The sequence below is a fragment of the Saccoglossus kowalevskii genome, chromosome 6, assembly GCF_978046115.1.
Source record: "Saccoglossus kowalevskii chromosome 6, keSacKowa6.1, whole genome shotgun sequence".
Lineage (NCBI taxonomy): Eukaryota > Metazoa > Hemichordata > Enteropneusta > Harrimaniidae > Saccoglossus > Saccoglossus kowalevskii.
This window is the reverse complement of record NC_140646.1, coordinates 28372146-28396571: the sequence shown is the minus strand read 5'-3', so window position 1 is coordinate 28396571 and position 24426 is coordinate 28372146. Positions and strand designations below refer to the sequence as shown.

General features: G+C 35.4%; 1 protein-coding gene across 1 annotated transcript in view; it reads right to left on the bottom strand.

Moving 5' to 3' along the window:
- Positions 1–10416: 10416 nt before the first annotated feature.
- The window catches only part of LOC100374744 (G patch domain-containing protein 1-like), a 42493-nt gene continuing 28483 nt past the window's right edge, over positions 10417–24426 (bottom strand). The window contains exons 13-17 of the mRNA XM_006822531.2: positions 13094–13358; positions 12625–12733; positions 11959–12359; positions 11472–11596; positions 10417–10925 (exon numbers count right to left, since the gene is read on the bottom strand). Of these exons, the coding sequence (XP_006822594.1) occupies positions 10874–10925; positions 11472–11596; positions 11959–12359; positions 12625–12733; positions 13094–13358 (952 nt within the window). The 3' untranslated portion in view covers positions 10417–10873. The remainder of the gene's footprint in view (positions 10926–11471; positions 11597–11958; positions 12360–12624; positions 12734–13093; positions 13359–24426) is intronic.

Genomic DNA, 24426 nt, shown 5'->3' with positions numbered 1-24426 from the left:
GTTCGCAAGTTATGCGTCTTAGAACTTGAATATTATTTATCTGGAAATATTTAAACCCCGACATGCAACGCTTTTTCGAATTCTGCTTAGGGAGAAGCACAGCACTACTTGCCTTAATCTCCTTCCCATAGGTCTTTGTGCTTTTATACGCAATCGTACCTCTGCTCCAGGCAGCCTTTAATTTCAAAGTTTGTGGTCAATAACCTCACTACGCACGGTCATTTTTCCGCAGCTGGAAAAATGCGTGTGAGAATCGAACTATTTATTAACGTCTGACTTCTATGAAAACGAAAATACTAACAATTTTATCTCGGACTACGTTTTGCAAGATAATGTTATTGAAGTGAAATGGCGCACGTGATACACTCAAACTCGGAACATGTATAGTTGGGAAAAAACATTAAACATTAATTCCACTCAAAAACATTTCCGTTCTTCTTCAAGTTGTTGTATGGTGAATATTTCAACACTACTTCTGGCTTGAACGGATTCGATTCTCCGCGTCTATCAGCCATAGACAACACAAATCATAATAAGTAAAGTTAGTCATTTATTGTACTCCCTTTCCATGCACGTCTTAGTGTAATTAACTGAACATTTCAGATTCAGGGCAAATGAGTCCTGTGCAAATCTGCTTTGTGAAGTGACGATAAGTAACGCGTGTCGAACTGCTCCTAGAAGGTACTATTAGTTTACTACTTGAACAAATACATTGCAACATTACTTCAACACCGTTATAAATACGCGTGTCGCTATTATATAATACTGATTCGTTTGTCCGAATCAAACATGATAATGACGTAACTCTGATCAATTCTATTGTTGATGCCCTAAGCTGCTTAACATTCGATCACAGCCGAATGTACATGAATGTTCGGTAATGTTCGGCTATTTGGTAACAATTCCTGACCCAGATATCTTGCGAATAAAGTAATTGTTGCATTTGGTACATCCCACATTTTCTACTTCATATTACGCCACATGCTACAAACAAAAAATATCGGAAAATAGTACTTTAAGAACATATTTCTCAACGTTTAATCTGTTATTATTACTAAATCTGGAATGCACAATAACATTAGGCCCGAGGACTGTCGACAGTCTCATGTTTAGGTTATTATATCTAGTGAACGTTGCGGAGCAACGAGATTATCTTTAGATCTCACAAAATAACGCGAGATCTATTCATATTCAAACCATTTACCGTGAGATATGAGTTGGTTGTCTGAGTACTATACGTTTGATTTGCCAGTATTCTGTGAATGATTGTACGTTAAAACGCAGACCAATTCACATCTCTCACTCTCGTGTGAATCATTGGCTTGAATTTGAAGCATGTGGCACTAACATAGTAGATTTGACGGGTGTTCCAGTGAGATAGCCAGAAAACACAGAACATGGTGCAAATTGAGGAAAACTTTGTGCATGGTGCCAGTAACGTGTTAGCATCCATAGATACGTAAATATACATTGTAAGGGGATAATACATTGGCAAACAAGCTACAGTTCAAGTGCGTCTGTTAAGACACAATAAACAATCAAATATATACTTCATCTTAGCATAGAACATACAGGGTCTTTGGTCTAAGCCTCTCAAAAGGCAAACGTTATGTAAGCAACATAGCTGTGCTAGTTTATTTTTTTAAAGACCAATTTGAGTATCTAATTTTTTTAGGTAGCTATAGTCATTCATCTAAGCCCAGTCAGCTGGCGCACATGTGACAATAAAATAAATGCGATATTTACTATATGGGGGCCGTCATCTTGAATACGAATTAAACCAAGGTAAATAGACAAGTTGTGAAACGCGTTTTTCAGACTCCTACAAATCAGGAAAAAAAATACCAATCTTTCACAGCCAACGATCCATTGGGCGTAATATTAAGCCAACCGCTAACAAAATTCGGCTGATTCCATCGTTTTTGTGTGAAAAAAACCCCTTAAATACGAACACATAATTACACAAAAAACATAGAACACATTTGCTAGGTTTCCTTGACAACATTTTATCGTAGCCGAACTATTGCTCCTCCTACCATAGCGGAGGGTCTATGCTCCTACCAATTAACAGGGGATTATCTTTTGTGCATTTATATGGTTATGGCCGAACATGGTGTGAAGCTCGACCCGGTTTGTTATAACTGAGCTGGAATAGGTCCTTGACTGTGGGTTCTCATTTAGACGTCAAGCCTCAGTCCTATCAGAGTTCAACACCGAGGGTTTATTAGAGCCGACCCGGCTCGACCTGCTTCGAGCGGAACGTATTTTACACGGTCATTTTTGCTAGCCCGAACCGGCTCGAGAAGCTGAGGTCTGATAAAATGGTAATCCTCTCCATGAATGTTTTGAACAATGAACACAATGACGCTTAACCTTCAATCTAATTAATTTGGTTTCGTCATAAAAAAAGTAATCACACAAAAAGGTGCGGCAGTATAACTACAATACATATATGATATGTTGTATCACGAATAGCCGTCGTGCAACACTGGACTAGCAGGAATCAATGGCAAATCGACTAACTCCCTAAAACAGCTTGACTAAATAGCAGATGACCATTTATATGCTAATTGTGGCATGTACTGATGGGTGATTATAGCTTCAACATATAAATCACGCTTCCATATAAATCAAGTCCTATTACACTACGCCCATGTCAGACATTAGATCCAACAGCCACACTATATAACCATGCGAATTGACCAGCTAATAGTACTTGACTTAGTATACATTACTACACTAATAACAAGACTGTGTGACTGGCATTTCAATGGTTTAAAAGTAAACTCCTTTGTCAGTCAGTAACATATACTATTGGCTTGGGCAGATTTAATTTCACTCAGCTTATTCAACACTCAACCTTGTAGCTCATCAAGCGGAAAGCATCTCACGGTGGTTGTGTAGACATAAGTCTATCTATAGCAATACCAAACTTGGTGGACCAATATATGTAATATATAGAACATGATGTTAGATAATCATAGCCTTTGTAATTATCCAATATAACCACATTGCCTGAAACATCTGGTTATATCGAATGATAACTAAGAACATCATTTTCAATATAACTACGAAGACGTTTGACGACAACTAGTTTATTTATCGGTTTAACACGGGATGTCAGAGTACAGCAAAGATTAAATGATTTGCATATCTACTAATGGTAAACGCACACAGAACGTTTACTAGGGCAGGTCAGGTAGGATTGAATATGAACGCATACATATAAAAGACATGCTCTGATACTTCTATAGTTTGGAACTGCCATGCACTGACAAGGAGTAACAAACTCTTCTACATATTAAAGCTTTGATCAATATTTCCACCAACTATTCAACTTTCTCATTTCAGAGTGAATCACAAGTTTGATTGTAAATGCAAATTGCTAAACGATGATGTGTATAGTACCTTCCGAACTAATTCGTTATTAGATAGATGAGCTTAAAATCTACTTTACATCTGCACTATCACTGTTATGGCGGTATTGCACCTTCTGACTATAGTTGAGAGAACCTAACATGCACACCTGTTGATTTCACTGTCACATGACCAAGAAATTAAAAGTATTGAACTGAAAATAATTATTAAGTTGCTGTGTGTTGCAAAGTGGTGCATGCGTGAACTCAAACACATATCACCCACAATTAAAAATCAATATCAACATAAATTATATGTTATTTGTTTTCTTCTGTGCATCTTAAAATAACATTCCTTAATGGGAAGTAATAAACCAGTATGTTCATACTTATAAGTGAATGCCTCTTCCACAGTTGATTCAATAAAATCATTGTGCACCGTGTTGGAGCAAATAGTTCATTGCATTCTTTACCAACACATTGGAGGTCATGCCTAACATTTCAATTGTTACTGAGAGAAAATCCTTGGCGAAGTTGCTACAAAGGAGGTACACAGAGCAAAACTCTCATGACCTTGTCACCACATGACGTTCTACTGTACATTCAAAAGAATAGTTGTAGGTCATTGCCATGATAAACTCTATATAGAGGTCCCATGGGAACACAGACATTCCATAGCCATTGAGATAACATCTAGTGCAAAGTATGATAAACACACCTATAAAGATGTTTATGGAAAAGATACTCGTAGGTGGTTGAATTTATCTAATGACAGTACACACTGAGTAGTATCAACTAACAACTGTCTACATGATAAACCACACCATAAGACATCAATGACAATTCTTAGTCACATTCAGAATAATTATGAATTACACGGAAAACTGACAAATGAAAGTCACAGAGAAATGCAATGCAGAGTAAATAGAATTCAGTAAAAACACGTGCAACTCAAGTCATATATCTAAGGGAGCTAAATTAAAAAAAAAATGGTGGGCACATAAACCCAACTCTCAATCAGGAGGTATTGACTTACCTCAAATCTATATCAGACATTTGAGGGGTTATGAGCCATAAGACCAATCGATATAAGTTAACCATTAATATACATTTTGAAGCATGATGTTCCCTAGAAAATCCGAAGAGCGATGACATATGTATGATATATTGTATATTAGTTTTTACTCCAATATTTACTGAACACAGGCAATCCGAACAAATAACCAATGAACAAGAGTAATAATTAGTTTAGTGCTCACTCTTAACACCTGGCACTACCTCTTGGTTGGTTTCCAGGAGGTTCATGCATCTCTCCCTGAAATGACCGTGTTGAGTTAGCCCCGTTTTTTCTGGAATTGTAAATTTGCTTGTGGATTTTGTTGTCTGAGTGTTCTATTGTTTGCAGATGAAGAAAACATTTGCAGCGCTAATGTACAATTGACTGTGTACAAAATGCTTATAATGCTAAGTGTGGTTATTTTATTACACCACAAGGCGTGTGCCGAATTTTTCTCATAGTTACACCTTGTCAAACAGGTCGATCGTTCTCAGAAACATGAAGGTCAAAGCTAATGGCCGGAAAACCATGGCAGGGACAGAAATTTCAAAGGAGTACCTTGACTGTGAAGAATATGAATGAAAATACTTGGCAATGTTTCCAAGCGACAAGTTTGATGCCTTCCCCCTAATTAATTAGAAAAGGTACGGCAGATAGAGACGCAATTTAATCCGTTTAGATCGATAGGATATTATTTTATGTCAATTCTGTGTGTGTGTGAAAATTTTGTATGAATGAAAAATTTAGTATGTAATTGGTAACTCGAAATAATGCGAGTGATGAGTGAACTAAAATAGATGATTGAGAAACCCTCGACCTTTGGAAAATTGTGTGTTAATTGTATGCTAGTCAGTACAATCATCACCCTGGGCAAGAGTGTATACTTGTGGTACAACTGACCAATCTGGTGTGCAGTTTAATCATTATACTGGAGAAATAATTAACAACTGAAGCAAGACGAATTGATACTTCCTGGAACTGAACTCGTGACACTTAGATTGAAAACTGCAAATTTGTGCGTGTGTAGACTGACAAATCTTCTCGTCTGATTCAGGGGGTTAGACCTTTCCGACTCTGGTCCTACAACGTGCTCATAGTGATTTGAATTCAACAGCAGTAGTTACGACACCCTGGAAAAATAATAAGGAAGTAATAACAAAATCCATGTTGGCTCTACTATTAGAATTAAGAGGAGCTGATCTTATAACGTTGAGACATTTTGATATCAAGCACTGGAAAACTGTAAAGGGATTTATCCCTTTAATAGGAGTTTAACTCTGTAACACGACTGTAAGCACCAGGGACTCTATGACGAAACGTACCATATCAAGTCGTTGGAGAGACAGTGATGGACAGTGATGAACGTGGTACCATTAATTACTGCGTCGACTTTATTGTCTCGTCATCTGAATTATCATTGTTTATCACTTCTACAAGTATTTAGTGAATTGTGCCAACTAAAGCAGTTAAGTGTAATTGATTTGATCTAAGCACATGTTAGGGAAAGAGGTTTAATTAGGTTTTGGCCTAATTTGTTATTAATACTTGGACTAATTGGACTGAATTGGTATTCAAAATAAGCCCTGGCATTGTATAATTAGGTCACTTGTAACATAACATTATTAAAATAAGTCTTTGGAGAGAGAAAAGAGATGTAGTTAGGAAATAAGTTTGTTTATTCGGATTTGACACTATAGGTTCACATACAAATTAAACAGATGAGTTACTTGAAGTTATATTCCATTGTGACAGGTCAAATGTATTCACATTATAATTAGCCTGATAATTTACTTCGCGCATGCGCAGTGGTGCTCAACGTGACATTCAGTCAGTTGGTCACTGAGATTTGAGGCGTGAGCATCACTTGAAACCACTGAGGGATGACAACTCGTGCAGTATTTTCAATCCACTTTCCCCGTTTAGGATGGCTTTCATATGTTGTCTGTTTCAGATCATGATGGAATGTTCAGCTTGACAACTTTAAATCCTGTCATGCCTCATGAGAGAATCCGAATAGTTTCACAGAAATAATCAAAACAATAGGCAAGTGTGTATTGCAGACCAATTCGATCAAATTTGATAAAAATCGGCTCAGACGTTTTTTAGACTTAACTTACACAGGATGAAATGAAATAATTAATATGAAAATTTGCTAATTAATTTATGCATGTATATGGTATCAAAACTAACCATTTCTACACATTATCCCGAGGAACCCATGTACCAAATTTGAGCGAAATCTGCTCAGAATTGTTCACAGACACACCAAATTCATTATCGAGTCACAGACATGAACTAAAACCCTGGACATTCTACCAGTTGAAAGGTTTCAATGAATCTCAAAACAGTGGATTAATTACCAGTAAACCAAAAGTGATCCAATAAGTATAACTGGACATACAAATTTATTGCTAAGGCGAATTCAACTTTTAATTGAAGACACCCATTAAATATCCTTATTCTACAGTTTTATCTGAACAGTTCTTTTGTCAATTGAGTGTCTCTAGAACATTTCAACTTGGTAGTGGTCATGATGGATGATAAGACATGTACAAAATGGTTGCCATCCCATTTACCGCTCAGCATTGTTGTAAACTTTATGATAGTAGAATGTGGGTCTATGATGACCACAACATTTGTATGGCTTGTTGACCGAGCTGTGAAGGTAGTATAAATGGTCAGGTCTGTGTACATATGTTTTGAATGCAAAATGTCTAGCATTTGGATGCCCGATAATGTGACAATCTCATGGAGTTGATGCCTTCATCTGTCTACAGGAAAGTGATTCTGAAATAGTGAGCTTTCCACTAAGTATCAGTCTTTCACTGTGTTGGCAAATTCTGTCTTGAGTCATCAACCTGCAATTTCCGACCAGGACTTACTAAGTATTATTGTTGGATTGACCAAATCCTTGGCTTCAATTTCTCTGTGATTATTCCAATTGTGGTTCAGTAGTTCAGTCATCTGTGAGTAAACACATTTTTGATACCTATACTGAAATCTCTGCCTAACCAGGTTGATTTTTTGTGAGCGTTGAGTATGTATGATCCCACAAAAGTCTAGGGAATTTGGTCTTAAAAATTCGGATTTTTGACAGTCAAGGTAAAGTTTAGCTAAGTAATGGGCCAGTTTTCACTGCCTTCAACAACAGTATCTTCTCCAATATTGGATCTTCTCGAACACCTTCAACGGCAGCAAAGTCGAATGGCACTTGTATGCATCTGGTAATAACTCACCTGGAAGGGCGGAGTGGGTACTTTAGCAGTAGCTGTTTAGAGTCGACGTAGATTTAGTGTGTAAAATCCAATACAATATTGAGGTGGATGGCCTCAATAGATTCGCCTGTCTCCCCCCCCCCCAAAAAAAAAAAACAATCACAAGACTGCCCCTTTTTATCTGTAGAAGCACAGCATAGGTTTCCGTAAGGGTCTGGAAATGTTAGCAACCAATTACTTATGAGACTCGTAGGGATATTCCTGTGGTCTTGTGTCAGTATCATCTAATAGGATTATCTACCAGAAGAAGTGGAAACAATTGTCTCATTGACACTGCCATCATGACATTTGGTGTAGCCACTCTCTAGTACTGTGTGAACCAATGGGAAGGGAGAGAACGTATACATGTACAAGTTCGACATCGATATCATCATTGCGCCTGTGCACATGACTTGGGGTCTGTTTTATATGTCAAATATCAGTTAAGCTGAAATTTCTGGCTGAGGCAAACAGCATTCCCACAGGGTAAACAGGCTGTTCGCCAGGTCTTGGGAAACTTTCAAGGTTTTTTGCACACCCTGACTGACTCTAATTTCATTTCCTGCACTTGGAATATCTTCCCTCCTGATTTAGAAGCTTAAAGTTCTAGCACTCACTTAACATCTCCAGTATGTTTATATGATGTCTCACTTCTCATAGGTGTCACTCTCCTTCCAAGTCCATGCTGTGGGCTTCCCATCCTACTATTGAGGCATCTGTGACCAGAGTTACAGATAGAGGTGAGGGATTGATCTGTGACCCCACCATAAGTTTTCTAAAAAGCCATAATTACCACAACACTCATTAGAGTTGTCAACTTCACTGTTGAGGAGTGTAGCCCACACTCCTACTACGTGTTGAATTCCATTAGATGCTGTGTAAAGGTTGGGAATGGAATGACTTTTGCTTGTTGACCATGTAACTAAAAGTCGGCTCTCTTCTGATGTCTAGATACAGGTTTATGTTTACCGACCAGCTATGTTGCCATGCCACTAAATATACTGGGGAAACATTCACCAACAAGCCATGCATGGCACAGTTCCCACTAGTTATTAAATTTAAGACATATAGTTTTGTTTATAGTACATGTAATAAAGTTGGAACATAAACATGTCAGAAGTATGGATCCAGAAGATGCTTGATTATGATGATTTTTTAACATTAAAATTATCATCAAATGAGTACTTGTCCATATAGAGAAATATTGCTCTGGAACAGCATTAATTAAAACAAAATGGCCACCAGTCGGCCATTTTGAATACATATATATATCTATAACATAACGTAAAACGAATATATAAAATTTCAACATAATCATATCAAAGCTATGGCTCTAGAAGCACATTCATTTAAACAAAATGGCCAACAGTCAGCCATTTTGAATTCGATCTGAAAAATATAATGACATGCACCCATAAATGCCAAGATCCAGTTCTAGAATGCCAGAAATGCTTGATTTTTAATTACTTTTTAGCACAACAATGGCTGCCATTTGGCCATTTTGAATCAGATAGTCAAGCCGCCAATCGGCCATTTTAAATTGGATTTGAAAAATAAAATGATGTGCATCAAGGTCCCATAATGTCCAATGTATGTACCAAGTTTGAACAAAATCCATCTGTAAACGCCAAGATCCAGTTTTAGAATGCCAGAAATGCCGTATTTTTGATGATTTTTTAGCAAAAAAATGGCCGCCATTTTGGATCAGATAGTCGAACAAATATATCTATGTCATGATGTATAATGAATATATAAAATTTGAACATAATCAGTCAAAGCATGGCAGAGATATGGCACTAGAACTGCATTCATTTAAAACAAAATGGCCGCCAGTTGGCCATTTTAAATCTGATCTGCAAAAATAAAATGATGTGCATCAAGGTCCCATAATGTCCAATGTATATACCAAGTTTAAACAAAATCCATCTATAAATGTTTGATTTGATGATTTTTTAGCACAAAAATGGCCACCATTCAGCCATTTTGAATCAGATCGAGAAACAAATTGATGTGTATATGTTTAATATTATGTATGATGTATGCGTGAAGTTTGATTGTGATTGGTCCGGACATGTCTAAGATACCACACGCGCCCATGCACGGACACATGGATGCACAAAGGTCAAAACATAAATCCCCGTTTTCGGACTGCGTTTGATTGGGGACTAAAAATGGCAAACATTGAATTGGTACCTTGTACCCTGAATCCTAAAACATAGGTATCAGCGACTTTTGGGATGAATGCACATGTGTCTTTTAGATTTATACAATTATTTATAGATTACGCTAGAACATGTGGGGCACATATGTATGGAGTTTCCATTATTTTTATCGGCACGTACTAATTCAGTTGACTCCAGGACAGACTCCATCACTGCTCTTGTCAACTATTAATATATGTAAATAAAAAGAAGGCAGGTTGAGAAGGCTATTGAGATAGCACTGTTCGGCAATAAGTCCTTATACCTTCATATCACAATCTTCTGGTAGGCACATTGATGATGGTTCTGTCATCAATGGTGGTTGGATGGCAAACTGGATCTTGTAGCTTTGCTCAACCACTGATAGGGACCACTTGTCATTGGTAATAGTTGTCATAGAAAGCTGTTAAGGGTTTCCCATATTTAATCCCCAGCTGTACTAATGGATCAAGGTAATCTGAAAGGGAGGGAGCCTACTGAACAGTTACTTTGTATGGCTCCATTTAGGTTATTGTAAATAGCATGTAAAATAGAGAAACCATATAAAATTTGCTTGATCATCTTCAGTGACAGACTTCTTATTTGCCCTTTGAATTTGTTTTACATTCCTGTTTGGAAAAGTCAAAATAACAGCATACTCCATATTCATATATCAAGAACACAAATAAATGGCTTATTGATTAATTAAAATATGACTGGTAAGTAAATAATTGTTATTGACTGATTAAAAAAGTGTATTTCAAGCAATTCCTCTTCAATAAAAGAAACTATGATGGAATGAGACTGATAGAGCATATACTGCACCCTGTCTGGTGAGCAATTCAAGTGCTACAGAAATGCTATATATATATATGGGCTTTGAAAGGTGAGCCTCAACTGTATACAAAGCCACTGAATGGTCGAGACATTGTTGTTTCACTGCTGGATATTTCACACAATGTTTCCACAAATGAAGTACAGACATACAAAAGAAGAGTCCTTCACAAACTCTTTAGATAATCTGCTTTACATTAACTTGGATGCCTTTCGATGTCTTTTGTTTGGTAGACTTTTCAATCTGAAAGACAACCCAAATATTGAAGGTAATTCACATACAATGTATTTTGATACCTGTCTTTGGGGTAGACACTTCAGTTCTCCCTGTAGATACAAATAGCCAAGGAAACAAGTAATCTGTATTCAGTAAACTACAAAAGACCAACTACTTTCAGAGCTTGCTCTTTGTCCAATGCTTTGTAACTTTGATCACAATCAACTCTCCCATTAGATTAACTCAGTGAATTTCAGGTCAGCATAATTAACAACAACTATCGGTTGCTGATTAAATAATCATTAATTTAAGTAATTAACTTTTGTAAAATAAAATTTTTTGCACCTCAATGGTTTGCTGAGGAAAGCGCAAATCACCCAATACAGAAGCTGGTCATTTGCAAGAAACCAATTAAAGGCTATACGCTGTATTTGAATATACCATCCACAGAGGCCACAGGTCATGGACTGGTATTATACCAATGTTAGAGTTAGTATATTCCTTCAATTTTATCTTGTAAGCATGTACACGGTATAAAATCAAACGACCTTATTTAGTATTGATTTGGTTTACCTTTGCAATAGTTCAGTGTTGTCAATTCGTCCCTCATTGTCATCGTCACTGCTACTAGTGTCTGTATCAGGCTCCCTTTGACTAGACTTGTGCTTAGATTTATGCTTATGTTTGTGTTTCTTTTTCTGGAAAAACATACAGACATATAATTACAAGTCATGCACAAAACATGTTTGAAGAAAATAATGTTCACCTTTCTGGTACCGGGGTAATACCAGTACCGGTAGCTCATCAATAAGACTTTTACAACTATGCAAGTTACAAATGTGATTCATTCTGAAAATGGTTTACACCATTCAATTGCCTTGTATTTTGCACGGGGTGGGGGTGAAGGTGAATGAGAAGAATACACCCAAGATACCCTACATATCAAAGTTCACACTTTCCGATACTCTGAGCAGTTATTCCCAATCATCACTACCCAAAGCATGACAATTTGAGATCCATGCGGTCTATGATATAGACACATTTTAACAACCAAACTCACTTTTTTGGCTTTCTTGTGTTTATCTTTGTGTTTATGCCTTCTTTGCAAAACTTTCACAGAATCTTTTCGCAATTTCACACTGTTTCTTTCAATATTTTTATCAGGATTTGTGTAGGAAAAGTAGCCTTGCGTCAGTTCAGAGTGTTTGTGATATGCTGGTGGCAATGCAGGACCAAAAGTCTTTTGTGTGTTCATATTCAAATTGTCATCAACTGTCTCTGAGGAAAGATCTTTTGATTGCTTGTTTATACTGTCTTTATTTTTGTCATCACAATTTTCCAATAAAGCATTACTTCCAAAAATATTTGAGAGTTGTTGATCTGTAACATTTAATTGTGAACCAGGCAGCAGGGTTTTCATGGACCTTCCCTCTATCTGCAACTCTGGATTACTGGAAGAAGCTTAAATTTGAGAAGTTTAAATATAGAGGTTATTACAAGAAACAAAATTCTGTCAAAGTTTGTGTTATTAGGAAAAATAGGAGCAACAAAGTCCTGGGTAAATCAAAACAATTCCATGGTATCCAATGTTATTTGATGAAACAATGTAAAAGTTTCATGGTAATTTGGGGTGAGAATGGAGTCCATTCCTATAAAAGATGTTTTGATCATAATTTGCAGTGAGAAGGAGTCCAATTAGCATCATTATAAGATGATCTCATCTCACCTTTTTCTTCCTCATCATCTTCATTTTCTGATGATTTTTCTTCACTGTCAGTATTCTCAAAAATTGCCTTGAATAGATCCATTGGTGGTCTCTCCAAAGAATCAGCATTCTGTTGTAAAAACACAAAATCACATATCTATTTATTATTATACATCTGTCACCGTAACACCATAAGTTACAACATGCCGTAATTTTGTGGTATTTTACTAGGCATTTTCATCCTATCCTATTACGAAATGCGAATTCCAAATATAGAATGATTATGCAAGTAAGCGTCCTCTAACACTAAAAACAAACATGGCTGCCACCAGGGTTTGACCGGACTCCACACAAAGTTCGCTGATTCTGTTCTGAACATTTTTGATTTCGGCATTCCCATCCTTGTAAAAAATAATAACATGCTGGACTTATTTCTAATATGTGTACATTCACGGTCGCGAGATTAGATTTCAATATGCTGAGGAATTACCTGAATTGTTTTTATTTCTGTACTATTAATACTGGATACACCGCTCTCAGCAACAGATGGTGACTGTGAGGTTACAATAGAGACTGGTATACTTGAAAATAGATTAACAGTGGTGCTGGTGGATGGCGGTGCTCGAAGTGCGAGCAGAGGTTGTGAACTATTCTCTTGATTGGCTGATGTACTTGGAGTGTCCCATCCAGATGATAAAAAGTTAAAGACTGAAAACTTGTCCTTCTTCACAGTTGGCAAGCCTATAATTGATGATCTGAAATACCAGTATGTAATATTAATATTGTAAAAGAGACACATTCATTATAGAAGAAATCACATATATCGTAGTAGAAATAAACAAATATACTTGAACAGTTAAAACAGTGTAGTAGAAATATCCAAATGATTAATAATTGTAGTAGGAAAACCCAAAAATGTCCAAACTGGTAATAGTTAGTAATACATTGTATAATAGTAGAAATAACCATACCGGTAGTATTACAGTAGAAATACATAAATCTAAACACCAGATGTGCTACTTGTCAAAGAAGTAGTAACATCGAGAAGTGACTAAAGTTAAACCAGGTTGCAACCAAGAAATAAAGTTATTTAAAGTTAGCTGACAGGATGACTGGTTCTGTGATTTGACATATACAGTGGACATGTGGTGTTAAACATGGGTGGATGAACAAACAATATAACCACTGAGTGAGTACTGTACATGTTCCGTCACATTATGTTCATAGAGTCTAGTGACAATGAGCAGTAGACAAAAGCATGACATGACCAAAATCAGATCACAGAAAATTGTTGAATGTGTCACATCTTTTTCGTTTTTAAATTTTTTTTTTATAAATCACTCAAAATGAAAATTATGTCATTTATTTACACTATAGTACTACCCAATAGTACTATTATATACAGTTGCATAGTATGTGCCTGGGTACAAAAATGGTCAATACTAATTAGTGTATAGTGTACTAGAGTGTATAAGCTAAAGTAAGTAAATTGTGGACTCGTTTGCAATGCTTGTTAAAAGTTGGCAATATTGATATTATTGTTCGTTGTCAAATGCAGAATGAAAAAAAACAAAACAATGTTTTCATTCTTCTGTGACCTTTGATCCTGTGAAATCCAAGATAGCTGTATAACATATACATACTTGTATCTGGCCGAACACTTGACATAATGTTGAAGCAAAATATAACTGCCCTGGTAGTCAACAAGGAACTACCCGGGGGGGGGGGGGGGGGGGGGGGCGTTGACGCTGCAGGTCGGCGTTCTTTCAACACCGATCTGACGCATATCGCGCAAGGTGTGTCGGGAGTTTGTTCGAAATTTCGAATGTTTAGAAGTGAATCGTCGGCCGGCACGTATTTTACGGGTATATCAAATCGTTTCAGGGGCATGTTTACTAAAAAACGATAAATAAAACTTAGAAATATTGTAAGGACATACTGGCCCCAAAATTGGACAAATTTGCAATAAGTTTACGCTGCTAATGTCTGGTTCGGAAGGCGTTCTACGTGTGATTTACTTGCGCTCAAGGACGTTCTATTTTCGAACTAGTTGAAACCGGAAATAACGCAACTACTTTCGAACTTCAAACACAAATTTTATTATCGTTATTATGTGTTAGTTTCTGTTGTTTCAAAAATTGAATTATGTATGACAATAATATTTCACTAAATAAACAACATTTCACAAAAATATGTGATTAAAAGGCAACCCAAATTGTAAAAAGCAATATCAAGTTCCGCTTATAAACACTGTTGTAAAGAGGCGGCGGAGCGGAATTTTAGCCAAAATCGGCTAGTAAGGCGTCATATGACACAGGTTTGTGCTGGGACAGCGCTTCCGGTGACGACACAATGGTAAGGCGTCATATGACACAGGTTTGTGCAGGGACAGTGCTTTCGGTGTCGACACAACGGGGGGGGTGGGGGCGGGGGGGGGGGGCATACATATTATACCCAAGCCAGTGGTGAGTTGCATTCTGAATGGGGTCAGGTGCATCAGCGCCTGCATGTCTCTCGCAGGACTAGGTAGTATGGCTGATAGGCCTAAGGATTCTCGGAAAGCTAGCCATAGACTTAACAAGCGACCTGATGGTCGAAATACCCCCTATTGTGGTATTTAATTGCTGGGATTCCCAAATTATGCTTTCCAGAACAGAAATTGTTAATTCCTCAACTTTTTTTTATCAAGACTTGATTACACCCCTGGATTGTACTCATGAAAAGGTACATGAAGAAATCCATTCTCACCTCCACAGAGTTTTAACTGCATGTCGTAAACTAGAGAAGCCCAAGACTAACTTTAGTGGTTTATTTGAAATTTACAGGTTTGAATTTTCAGTTTTATTTTAAAATATTTTGAATTTTATTTAAATTGTTGATAATAACAGATACATCTGGCAAAAAAAAGTTGTTGATTTACAAAGAAATTGATGAATTTGAAATCATGACGTGACTATTATTTAGATTTGATGTCTTCATTACAATAGCGAAATAATTATAGCCTAGAGTATAGAAGGACTTGCCTTTTGAAAATGGCTGAAGGGTGTAAAGTAGCTCTCATAAAAGCAGTTATGGGATTGATTTCAATGTGTTGAGAAAATAGTTTGCATGTGATTAAATTTTTTTTAGTCCCTATTGAATGTAGTATGAAACAGGGAAATATGTTTTGGGTTCTGTTTGCCCAGCATCATTTTTCGTACATGTACATGCATGGACTGATTTTGTTCAAAGTTGGTACAAAGACAAGTTATAATAGACTACAAATGCAAGTTGATTTGTTTTGTTGTGACCTTTGACAACATTTGGACATGTAATCAAACATTTTTTCTCAAGTATGCCTTGCCTGATTTCATTCAAACATGGTATTGACGTTTCACTAATGCACGTCATTTTGTTTTGTAGTTTGATTCAAAATGGCTGACTGGTTGACATTTTGTTTTTTTAACAAGTCTCCGATTGGTTTTGCAGATACATTTTCACAAATTTTGTTTAAGTTTAGTAAATACGCAACACATAAGGGGTTACATGATCGCCTTAAAAGAAAAGAAAGTCTTGTATAGATACTAGCACAAAATTACAATAGACCCCAAAATAAACTGATCAGGAAAACTACTATTTTCCTGTCAATACCCCTCACATTGCAATATTTTTAGGAAAATTGCCAGCAGTGTTTGTTATGACTTTGCCTTCAACATTTGGAAATTAAAAACACCTATTTGCATATCCAATGTCACACTATATTTGACATGAATTTGAAATTGCATTCTTGAATACTAAACTCAATAATCAGAAAATATAAAGAAATTAAGCAAGACAATCAAATATTATTGAACTACTGACCTGGGCCAAGGTCGATATACAGATTTGTCAACCCAAAGAGAGTATTGTTGACCATCAACCGAGGCTAGGGCCAATATTTGTATTATTATACCAAATAAAACAGTTTGTAAAAGGCTTCATTGCAAGATCTATCATAAGTTTTCAATGACAACACCTAGAATGTTCTCCATTCACAAGTAGCTGTTTCATCATATTTCCAATGGTTCGTATGTATTTATATTCAATGATCCCTTACTGTTACATTTAAGATTTTTGTAGTTATCAACTAGCTACGGATGACTGCCTAACATTTCAGAAGCTGTGATGTTTATACATGATGTGCACGCACGCACACAAACAAAAACAGCACACTACACTGGGGATCAATCAGACCTAAATAAAACAAAATATAACACCATAGTTCCATGAATGTTAAAGTCGTTCGACCAGTTCATAAATTACAGGTTATTCTCTCAGGAAACGCCAACAAACCTCAATGATGAATCAGCATTTTTTAGATCAATCATAACGTCTGCACAAACACAGAAGCCAAATATTACCTCTTTGATCGCTGAGAAGTCAATATGCGAATATATCAACCGCCAAATCAGCTAATCTGATTGGCTGTAAGAGGTACAAGGTATAATAATATACGGTAACTTATAAGCCCTTTCGAACAAATGCGTTTTTAGCATAATTTTAAAATTGACCGCAACATTACTTTTTTAATGTCATTTGGAAAGGCATTCCAAAGTCATATGGACCACACACAAATGTTGTTGAGGGCAAATGTAGTTCTTCGTAAATATATGTTCGGCTAGATCGCGTTGACATTCATTTGCTACCATTATTTTTATATATGAATCGCCCCTAAAATAAAAACCTTAACAGCATCATGCCAATCTTAACCAACCATGTACACATCATTTCATAACCATGGTAAATATTTGATTTTACTGTGATAAAACACAATTGAACGTACGTTGTTATATTATAAGCAAACGTTACAAGCCTTTGTATTACCCCTCGCATAGGGCTTTTTTGCTACTAGCAAACGATACATTTTACCACTTGCATATGCCGTTTTTACCACTAGCATATGGCATATTTTGCTACTTGCGACTCGCAACTTGGTACTCTCATACGGCACTATTTCTAGGTCGTACATACCTTGGGGTGGCCATGAAAATGGCCGCCGTGCCCTTTAATAGGGAGCAGGATGTTAAGCATCTATAACACCTTGTTAAGCTTGAACATGTAAAACTTTGACACACTAAAGTTTACATACGGTACTACTACCGTAAAATCTGTATTAGAAGCTGCATCCCTAATAGTCGCACCCAAAGTCTTACCCATTCTTTTTGTACAATTGAGAACCAAACATTCACCATTTCTCATATGTGTAGATGCTCTAATAGAAACCGCATCCCTTCTGTTGCATTGTACCATTTTAATAGAAGCCATGGCTTCTAATACAGATTTTACAGTACTAATAAGGAGAATTATAGGAAGATATTTTTACAGAAATTTCATTTACAAAACACCTGGCAGTTCAATTCATCCAATGTAAGCAATTCACATCTTATTACATCTACATCTCTGCAAAATATCACCACATTGCTTTTATGCATATTTTGTGGTATTCTCATAATAACCTTACATAGTATATATTCATCCATCTGGAAAACGATGCTTGTCTGTTCCATTATAAAACTCATTCAATTGATTTCAAAAGAAAATACGTCTTGTTTTATCACGGTAACATTATCCGACATATTGACTATAAGTGCCAGACAATATGTGGTACAATGGGCAGGTATTGTTGTGTATGTAGGTGGGTGTTGGAACTGACATGTTACTCAACAAGAGCAAGTATGGACTTGATCCATTTTCTTAGTGTAATAGATACCAATTAATGCATATGGAGACAAACTAAATGTACTGTAAATGTGCTTTATTTTCACTCATCAAAAAAATAAATGTCATTTTCAGTGAAAATTAATTCCAGCTAAAATAAAAGTATTATACAGTTTAAAAATTGCATGCTAAATTGCTAAATTTAAAACTCATCATCTTCGGAACACTGGTTTAATGAAGGCGAGATGTGTAACTTGCGCATGCTGATTTTCTAACCCTAACTCTAAATGTACATGTACTCCCCAATTGAGCTATGCAATATCAAATCACAGTAGCTGGTTCACCAGTCCTTAAAAAAAACAGTGATCCATACCCACTGCTTGTTAAATCTTTTCCCACTACTCCTAATACCAGCACGTTCAGTGATGGGATTTTGTTTCAGTCACATGTTACATTTTTGCTTTGTCCAATGTAAACAAAGAAAAGTGATATAAATGTGACATACATTTTCTAACCAAGGGAGACATTCAAACACTTTAGATCAAGACAAAGTGTAAACAAACAAATGGCAGTATCATAAAATAAGAAGCATATGGTAAGTACCGGTAAGTAAAGAAGTATTTGGATATTGATATGAAGGAAAGTAAGTGTAAATGAATAACAATGCAAAAAAACAAACAAACATTGAAATGACATTTATAAAAATATATATATAAAATGTGTCTCAGAATGTATGTTAGTTTTCTTCATCTGTTTTGTTGTTTAGAAGAATTTTAAGCTTATTTATGAAAATGTTTCTGTTATGTTTGTAAAGATTGCATTTCAAATACTAGTAGGACATTTTGTAGGATGTGTGTACTATGTACTGTAGTTAGTATGGGAACAGTACAGCAAGAGTATTGACCAACGCGTAGTGGAGGTCAATTCACTTGAATATTTGCTACTACCACCAAGAGTAGCAGTCTTCATGCATACTTTGAGGTATCCTCGTAATAACCTTATTACTATACATCATGGGAATGCCACAATCTAAAAAGTTTAGAACAGAATCAGCGAACTTCTTTTTGTGGAGTCCAGTCAAACCCTGGTGGCAGCCATGCTTGTTTTTATTATTGAAGGACGCTTACATGCATAATCATTCCATTCTTGGAATTCGCATTTCCTAATATGGTAGGATGAAAATACCCCATTTAACAGAGATCTGTGGTGTGTATTTTTTTAATGAGAGATCTGATTTAAACTGCCTATATGTGCACAATTTTTGTGATTTGCTCCATTGTTGTCATCATTTAACACTTCTGTAATTTTTTCTTTGGAATTCGATTGTTTTGATTGTATTGTTTTAATTAGATAATTTCTGTCTTTTTGCCTCTTGCCAAACAATTGTGTTTCATATTTATTATACTTAGAACATATGGTATATACCGGTAGTACGATACTAAATAGTGTAAAGTCATTTCTGACTGACATTTGTCAAACAATTATGATTAATTAATTTGATCAGTTTACAAGCTTTTCCTTTTCAACACCTCATCAGTAAAAGCAAGCAGCATGCCCACCCATTTCTCCCTAAATCCCACCCACGCATGTATCTGTCATTGCCCCCATAACCTTTGATTCATGTACTTGTCATTGCCCCTATAACCCTCCTATAACATATAGGTACCTGTCAGAGCCCTCACCCTTCCATTCATATAATATTCTTGCTTCACAAATGTAATTGTAGGATTTTCATAAAAACTTCCTCTCACCTACCTAATTATGCAGAAAGTTCCAATATATCATCCCACGCATATATACACAATAGTTCTTTTGTTGAAATTGTGTGTGGGTGGGTGCAGGTGGGTGTATAGATTGGATAGAAAGTAAATACAGACTGGAGAAAATGTGAAAAACTGGGGCACAAATGGTAACCTTGTGGAGAAAATAATATAATTGCTCAAAAAGTAAGGTTAGATATTATTGACCACAAAAACTACAGAAACGCCAGGACATCACATTGATATATAACAATTAAACGATTGCCATATCAACTGTATACACATACATAACTTTGTGCAAAAATAGTTATAGTGTCACCATTATTCAGACTTTTCTCCATTGTACCGGTATGTATAAGACCATACAACTATTAAGCTACTTTTTACAGTCATCATGGTGATTCAAATCAACTTAAAAACCAACTTACCATGGCAAAAACATTATCAGACTTTGCCATGACATTTGAGATGCAAACAGACAAATATTTGTCAGCAATCTATGCAGTGTTCTCTCCAGGTTATTTAAGGTAGAATACAAATTGCATGTTTTTTGATATTTTTGCATATTTTAGTATATACCACTGTAGCAGTGACAATATTTTGTGTTAAAGTCTATCTGTTTTTAATCATTTTGGTATTAGTTAATAGAATGTTGATTTCTTTTGTTTTCTGTCTTACAAAAACAGTCAAATAATATGCATAAAATGAATCAGCACAATGTAAACACATCTCCTCATTAAAACCCACACAAATTTTGTAAATGTCAATACTTTGAGACGATAACAACTATCTTGTAAGACAATATATATTATTTTTGCCGCAGAATTTTGAGATACATTCTTGCCCTAGGAAACAATGGCAAAATGCCCTGAAATAGACATAACATGCTATTTTTATTTTGTACATCAATTTACTCTGAACCAAATATGACACACTGAATGTCAAATGAAACAAGACATTCATTCAAATAATAAATATATATATAAACTAATAAATAATGTAGATGACCACCCTAGGAGCAAAAATATCAGTTCTGATAAAAAATTAACAAACATGGATTGGAACACAGTTACAGACAGATCCAGAATGTCAACTTTGAATATTGGATTAAGAAAATAACTTAATAAGTAAATTGAAGGACATACATGTATCTTCATAATATGCCAAAATAAAATAAGACAAAAAAACAGGATTATAGAAAATATTAATCTTGGTTAATATGATTGAAAAAAGTAGAAAAAAATCAGGAACCTGAACCTGGTTCCTTCTACTTCACTTAGATTTTGAATTTTAAAGCTGCATTACCACTCATACCTTTGCCTAAACTTTGATACCATTCAGTAATACTGGGGGGGGGGGGGGGGGGTATATCCAGATATGAGAATCACTGGACTGGAAAAAAATATTCAAGCTATCCTGGTAACAAAAATGTTGTTAACAACAATGACAAAAAGAACCCCTGCCCCATGTAATAATGTCCTTCAGGGTGTCACAGTTCAGTGACAGTAAATCAGTGTTTTTACATGCCTGGCCAGTACCTCATAAAACAAATGACCTCAAGGTCAAAATAGCTCCTCTGTCTTTGTAGAGTGTCTTCCTCAAAACAAAGTTGATAATGTTTTGCATGATGAGATATTAGTTATTTACCATACTAAGTGTTACCACAATACTCTTGATAACCATGGGAGTTTATATGGTTGTTGCCATGGAAATTACAATTGTTATCACCTGATTGCAAATCTCATAGAGGGTCCATGTAAGTTTCCTACATGCCTGAATTACATATGATGGTAACTTAATGTTATAGTCAGTCAAACATACAAAACCATGAGAGTTTAATTCTCAAATTATTAGTCTATATTCAGCAAAACATTTATGTCTCAAAATCATTCTTGCGAATCTCAGTCTCTCAAAAACATAAATGGCAATCAATTCTGAAAAGCACATAAAATAACCATATTCCCACGACCGCCAACACAGACATAAGGTTGTTAAAAGCTGATGTGTGAATACACAATAGAAATAGCTCCTCTGTCTTCCTTAAAATAAAGTTGATTATGTTTTGTATGATGAGATGTTAGCTGTTTGCTATCCTTACTATTACAATACTCGTGCCATATCACATCCATGTCAGTTTATACGGCTGTTGCCATGTGAATTGCAACTGTTATCATCTGGTTATAAATCTCATGGAAGTCTATGAAAGGTTTATGCATACCAAATATCAAAGCAAGGGTCAACAAATATCTTCACTAAAAATAGAAGATATCAATTGAAGATATCATTAAATCAAAGAAAGCTTAGAAAGAACTCCCGTGTGCTGAGAGTATTGAAGACACAGTCAAAATTAATTCAAAATTACTTGTACTTGAGATATTGATGGAATAGCTGAAAACTAATTATGTAAATCAGGTAACTGATATGAACAGATTTAAGTGTAAAACTAATAAGGTCTGCACAATGTACCTAGTTTCATTGAAATGTGATTAGAACCCAAAAAATATTAATTATTATGCTAATTAGAGAGTTAATATGAACAGATTTTAACCCAAAATTAATCAGGCTGTCTATTGTTTTATTCAAATGTGATGATCAATATTTGAGATATCAGTATTAATTAATTATGTTAATTAAGTGATTAAGAAGCATACATATTTACCAAAAACTAATATGGTGTATAGTCCTAGGTTCATTGAAATGTGATGGGTACTCTTTAAAAGTTTCATTGAAATTCAATGAGTGGTTTGTAGACATCAGTGCAACAGCCATAGAACAGCAAAAAATTAACTAATTATGCAAATTAGGTAATTAATAGGCACAATTATTTATTCCAAAATTAATCAGGTCTCTGCATAGTCCTAGAAAATGTCGCAAGTCTCATTGAAATGTGATGATTACCGGTAGTACTTGAAATATCAGGTGAAAAGCTGAAAATTAACTAATTATGCTAATAAGGTGATTAATATGCACAAATATTTACCCAAAAACTAATTAGGTCTCTGCACAGTCCTCAAGTAACTATGTACCAAGTTTCATTGAAATGTGATCATTACTACTCGAAATATCAAAAGCTGAAAATTAATTAGTTATGCAAATTAGGTAATTAATATGTACTGATATTACCCTAAACACTACCAGGTCTGTGCAGTGTCATATGACATCTATGTACCAAGTTATATTGAAATGTTATGATTAGTACTTGAGATATCAGTGAAAAAGCCGAAAATTGATTAATCATTATGTAAATTAGGTAATTAATAATATTAACAGATTTTTACCCAAAACTAATCAAATATGCGCATTAGTTCAGAGCATCCATGTGCCAAGTTTCATTGAAGTCCAATGAGTGGTTCTTCAAATATCAGTGGAACAGTCATGGAACAGCTTGAAATCAGTTAATTATCATTCAAATTAGATAATTAATATTCATAGATTTTTACCCAAAACTAATCAAATCTGCGCACTAGTTCAGAGCATCCATGTGCCAAGTTTCATCAAAATCTAATGAGTGGTTCTTCAGATATCAGTGGAACAGTCTTGGAAGAGCTAAAAATCAGCTAATTATCATGCAAATTAGGTAATTAATATTCATAGATTTTTACCAAAACCTAATCAACTCTGCGCATTATCCCAGAGCATCTATGTATCAAGTTTCACAAAAATTTGATTAGTGGTTCTTGAGATAACGGTGGAACAAAAAAAGTGACATACATACATACATACATACATACATACATACATACATACATACATACAGACAGGGTAACTGCAAAGACTCCCTTTTGTGCTTCGCACACGGGAGTCAAAAATTAACAAATCTGACATCCTTAGTACCTATATACCAGGTATCATAGCAATTGAGATAGTAGTTTTCAATAGAAATTAGAAAATTGCATTTTTTACTAAAAATAATAAAACTATTTACTTAAATAGAAAACTGAAGATTTCAATGTGAAATGAACAAATCTGACAGAGGTCCACATTAAAGTATTACTTATGGAACATCTCTGTAATTTACATAAGCGGATACACTACTACCGGTAATACCAGTATTAGGAATTACCGGTAACCAGGTAGGTCTGCTTGGCCAATCAGAATGTTCCCATGCCAGACAATATATACACTAAATGTCCTGTTTTCGAATTTTACTCATTCTCTCAATTCAAATCTCATTGTTTTCATTAATTGTCAGGCCCGTAGCCAGCACTTTTGAATAGGGGGTTCGAAAACAACAATTATACATTTGATGTGAAATGTGTGAATTTTATAATATTCAAAAAGTGTTTTTGAGCTCTGTTACAGACATTTTTATATTATCGGTTTTAAATTAAATTTTATTGGTAAGATATTTCACATAACATCTTTGAACTATTTTACCATTTTAGAG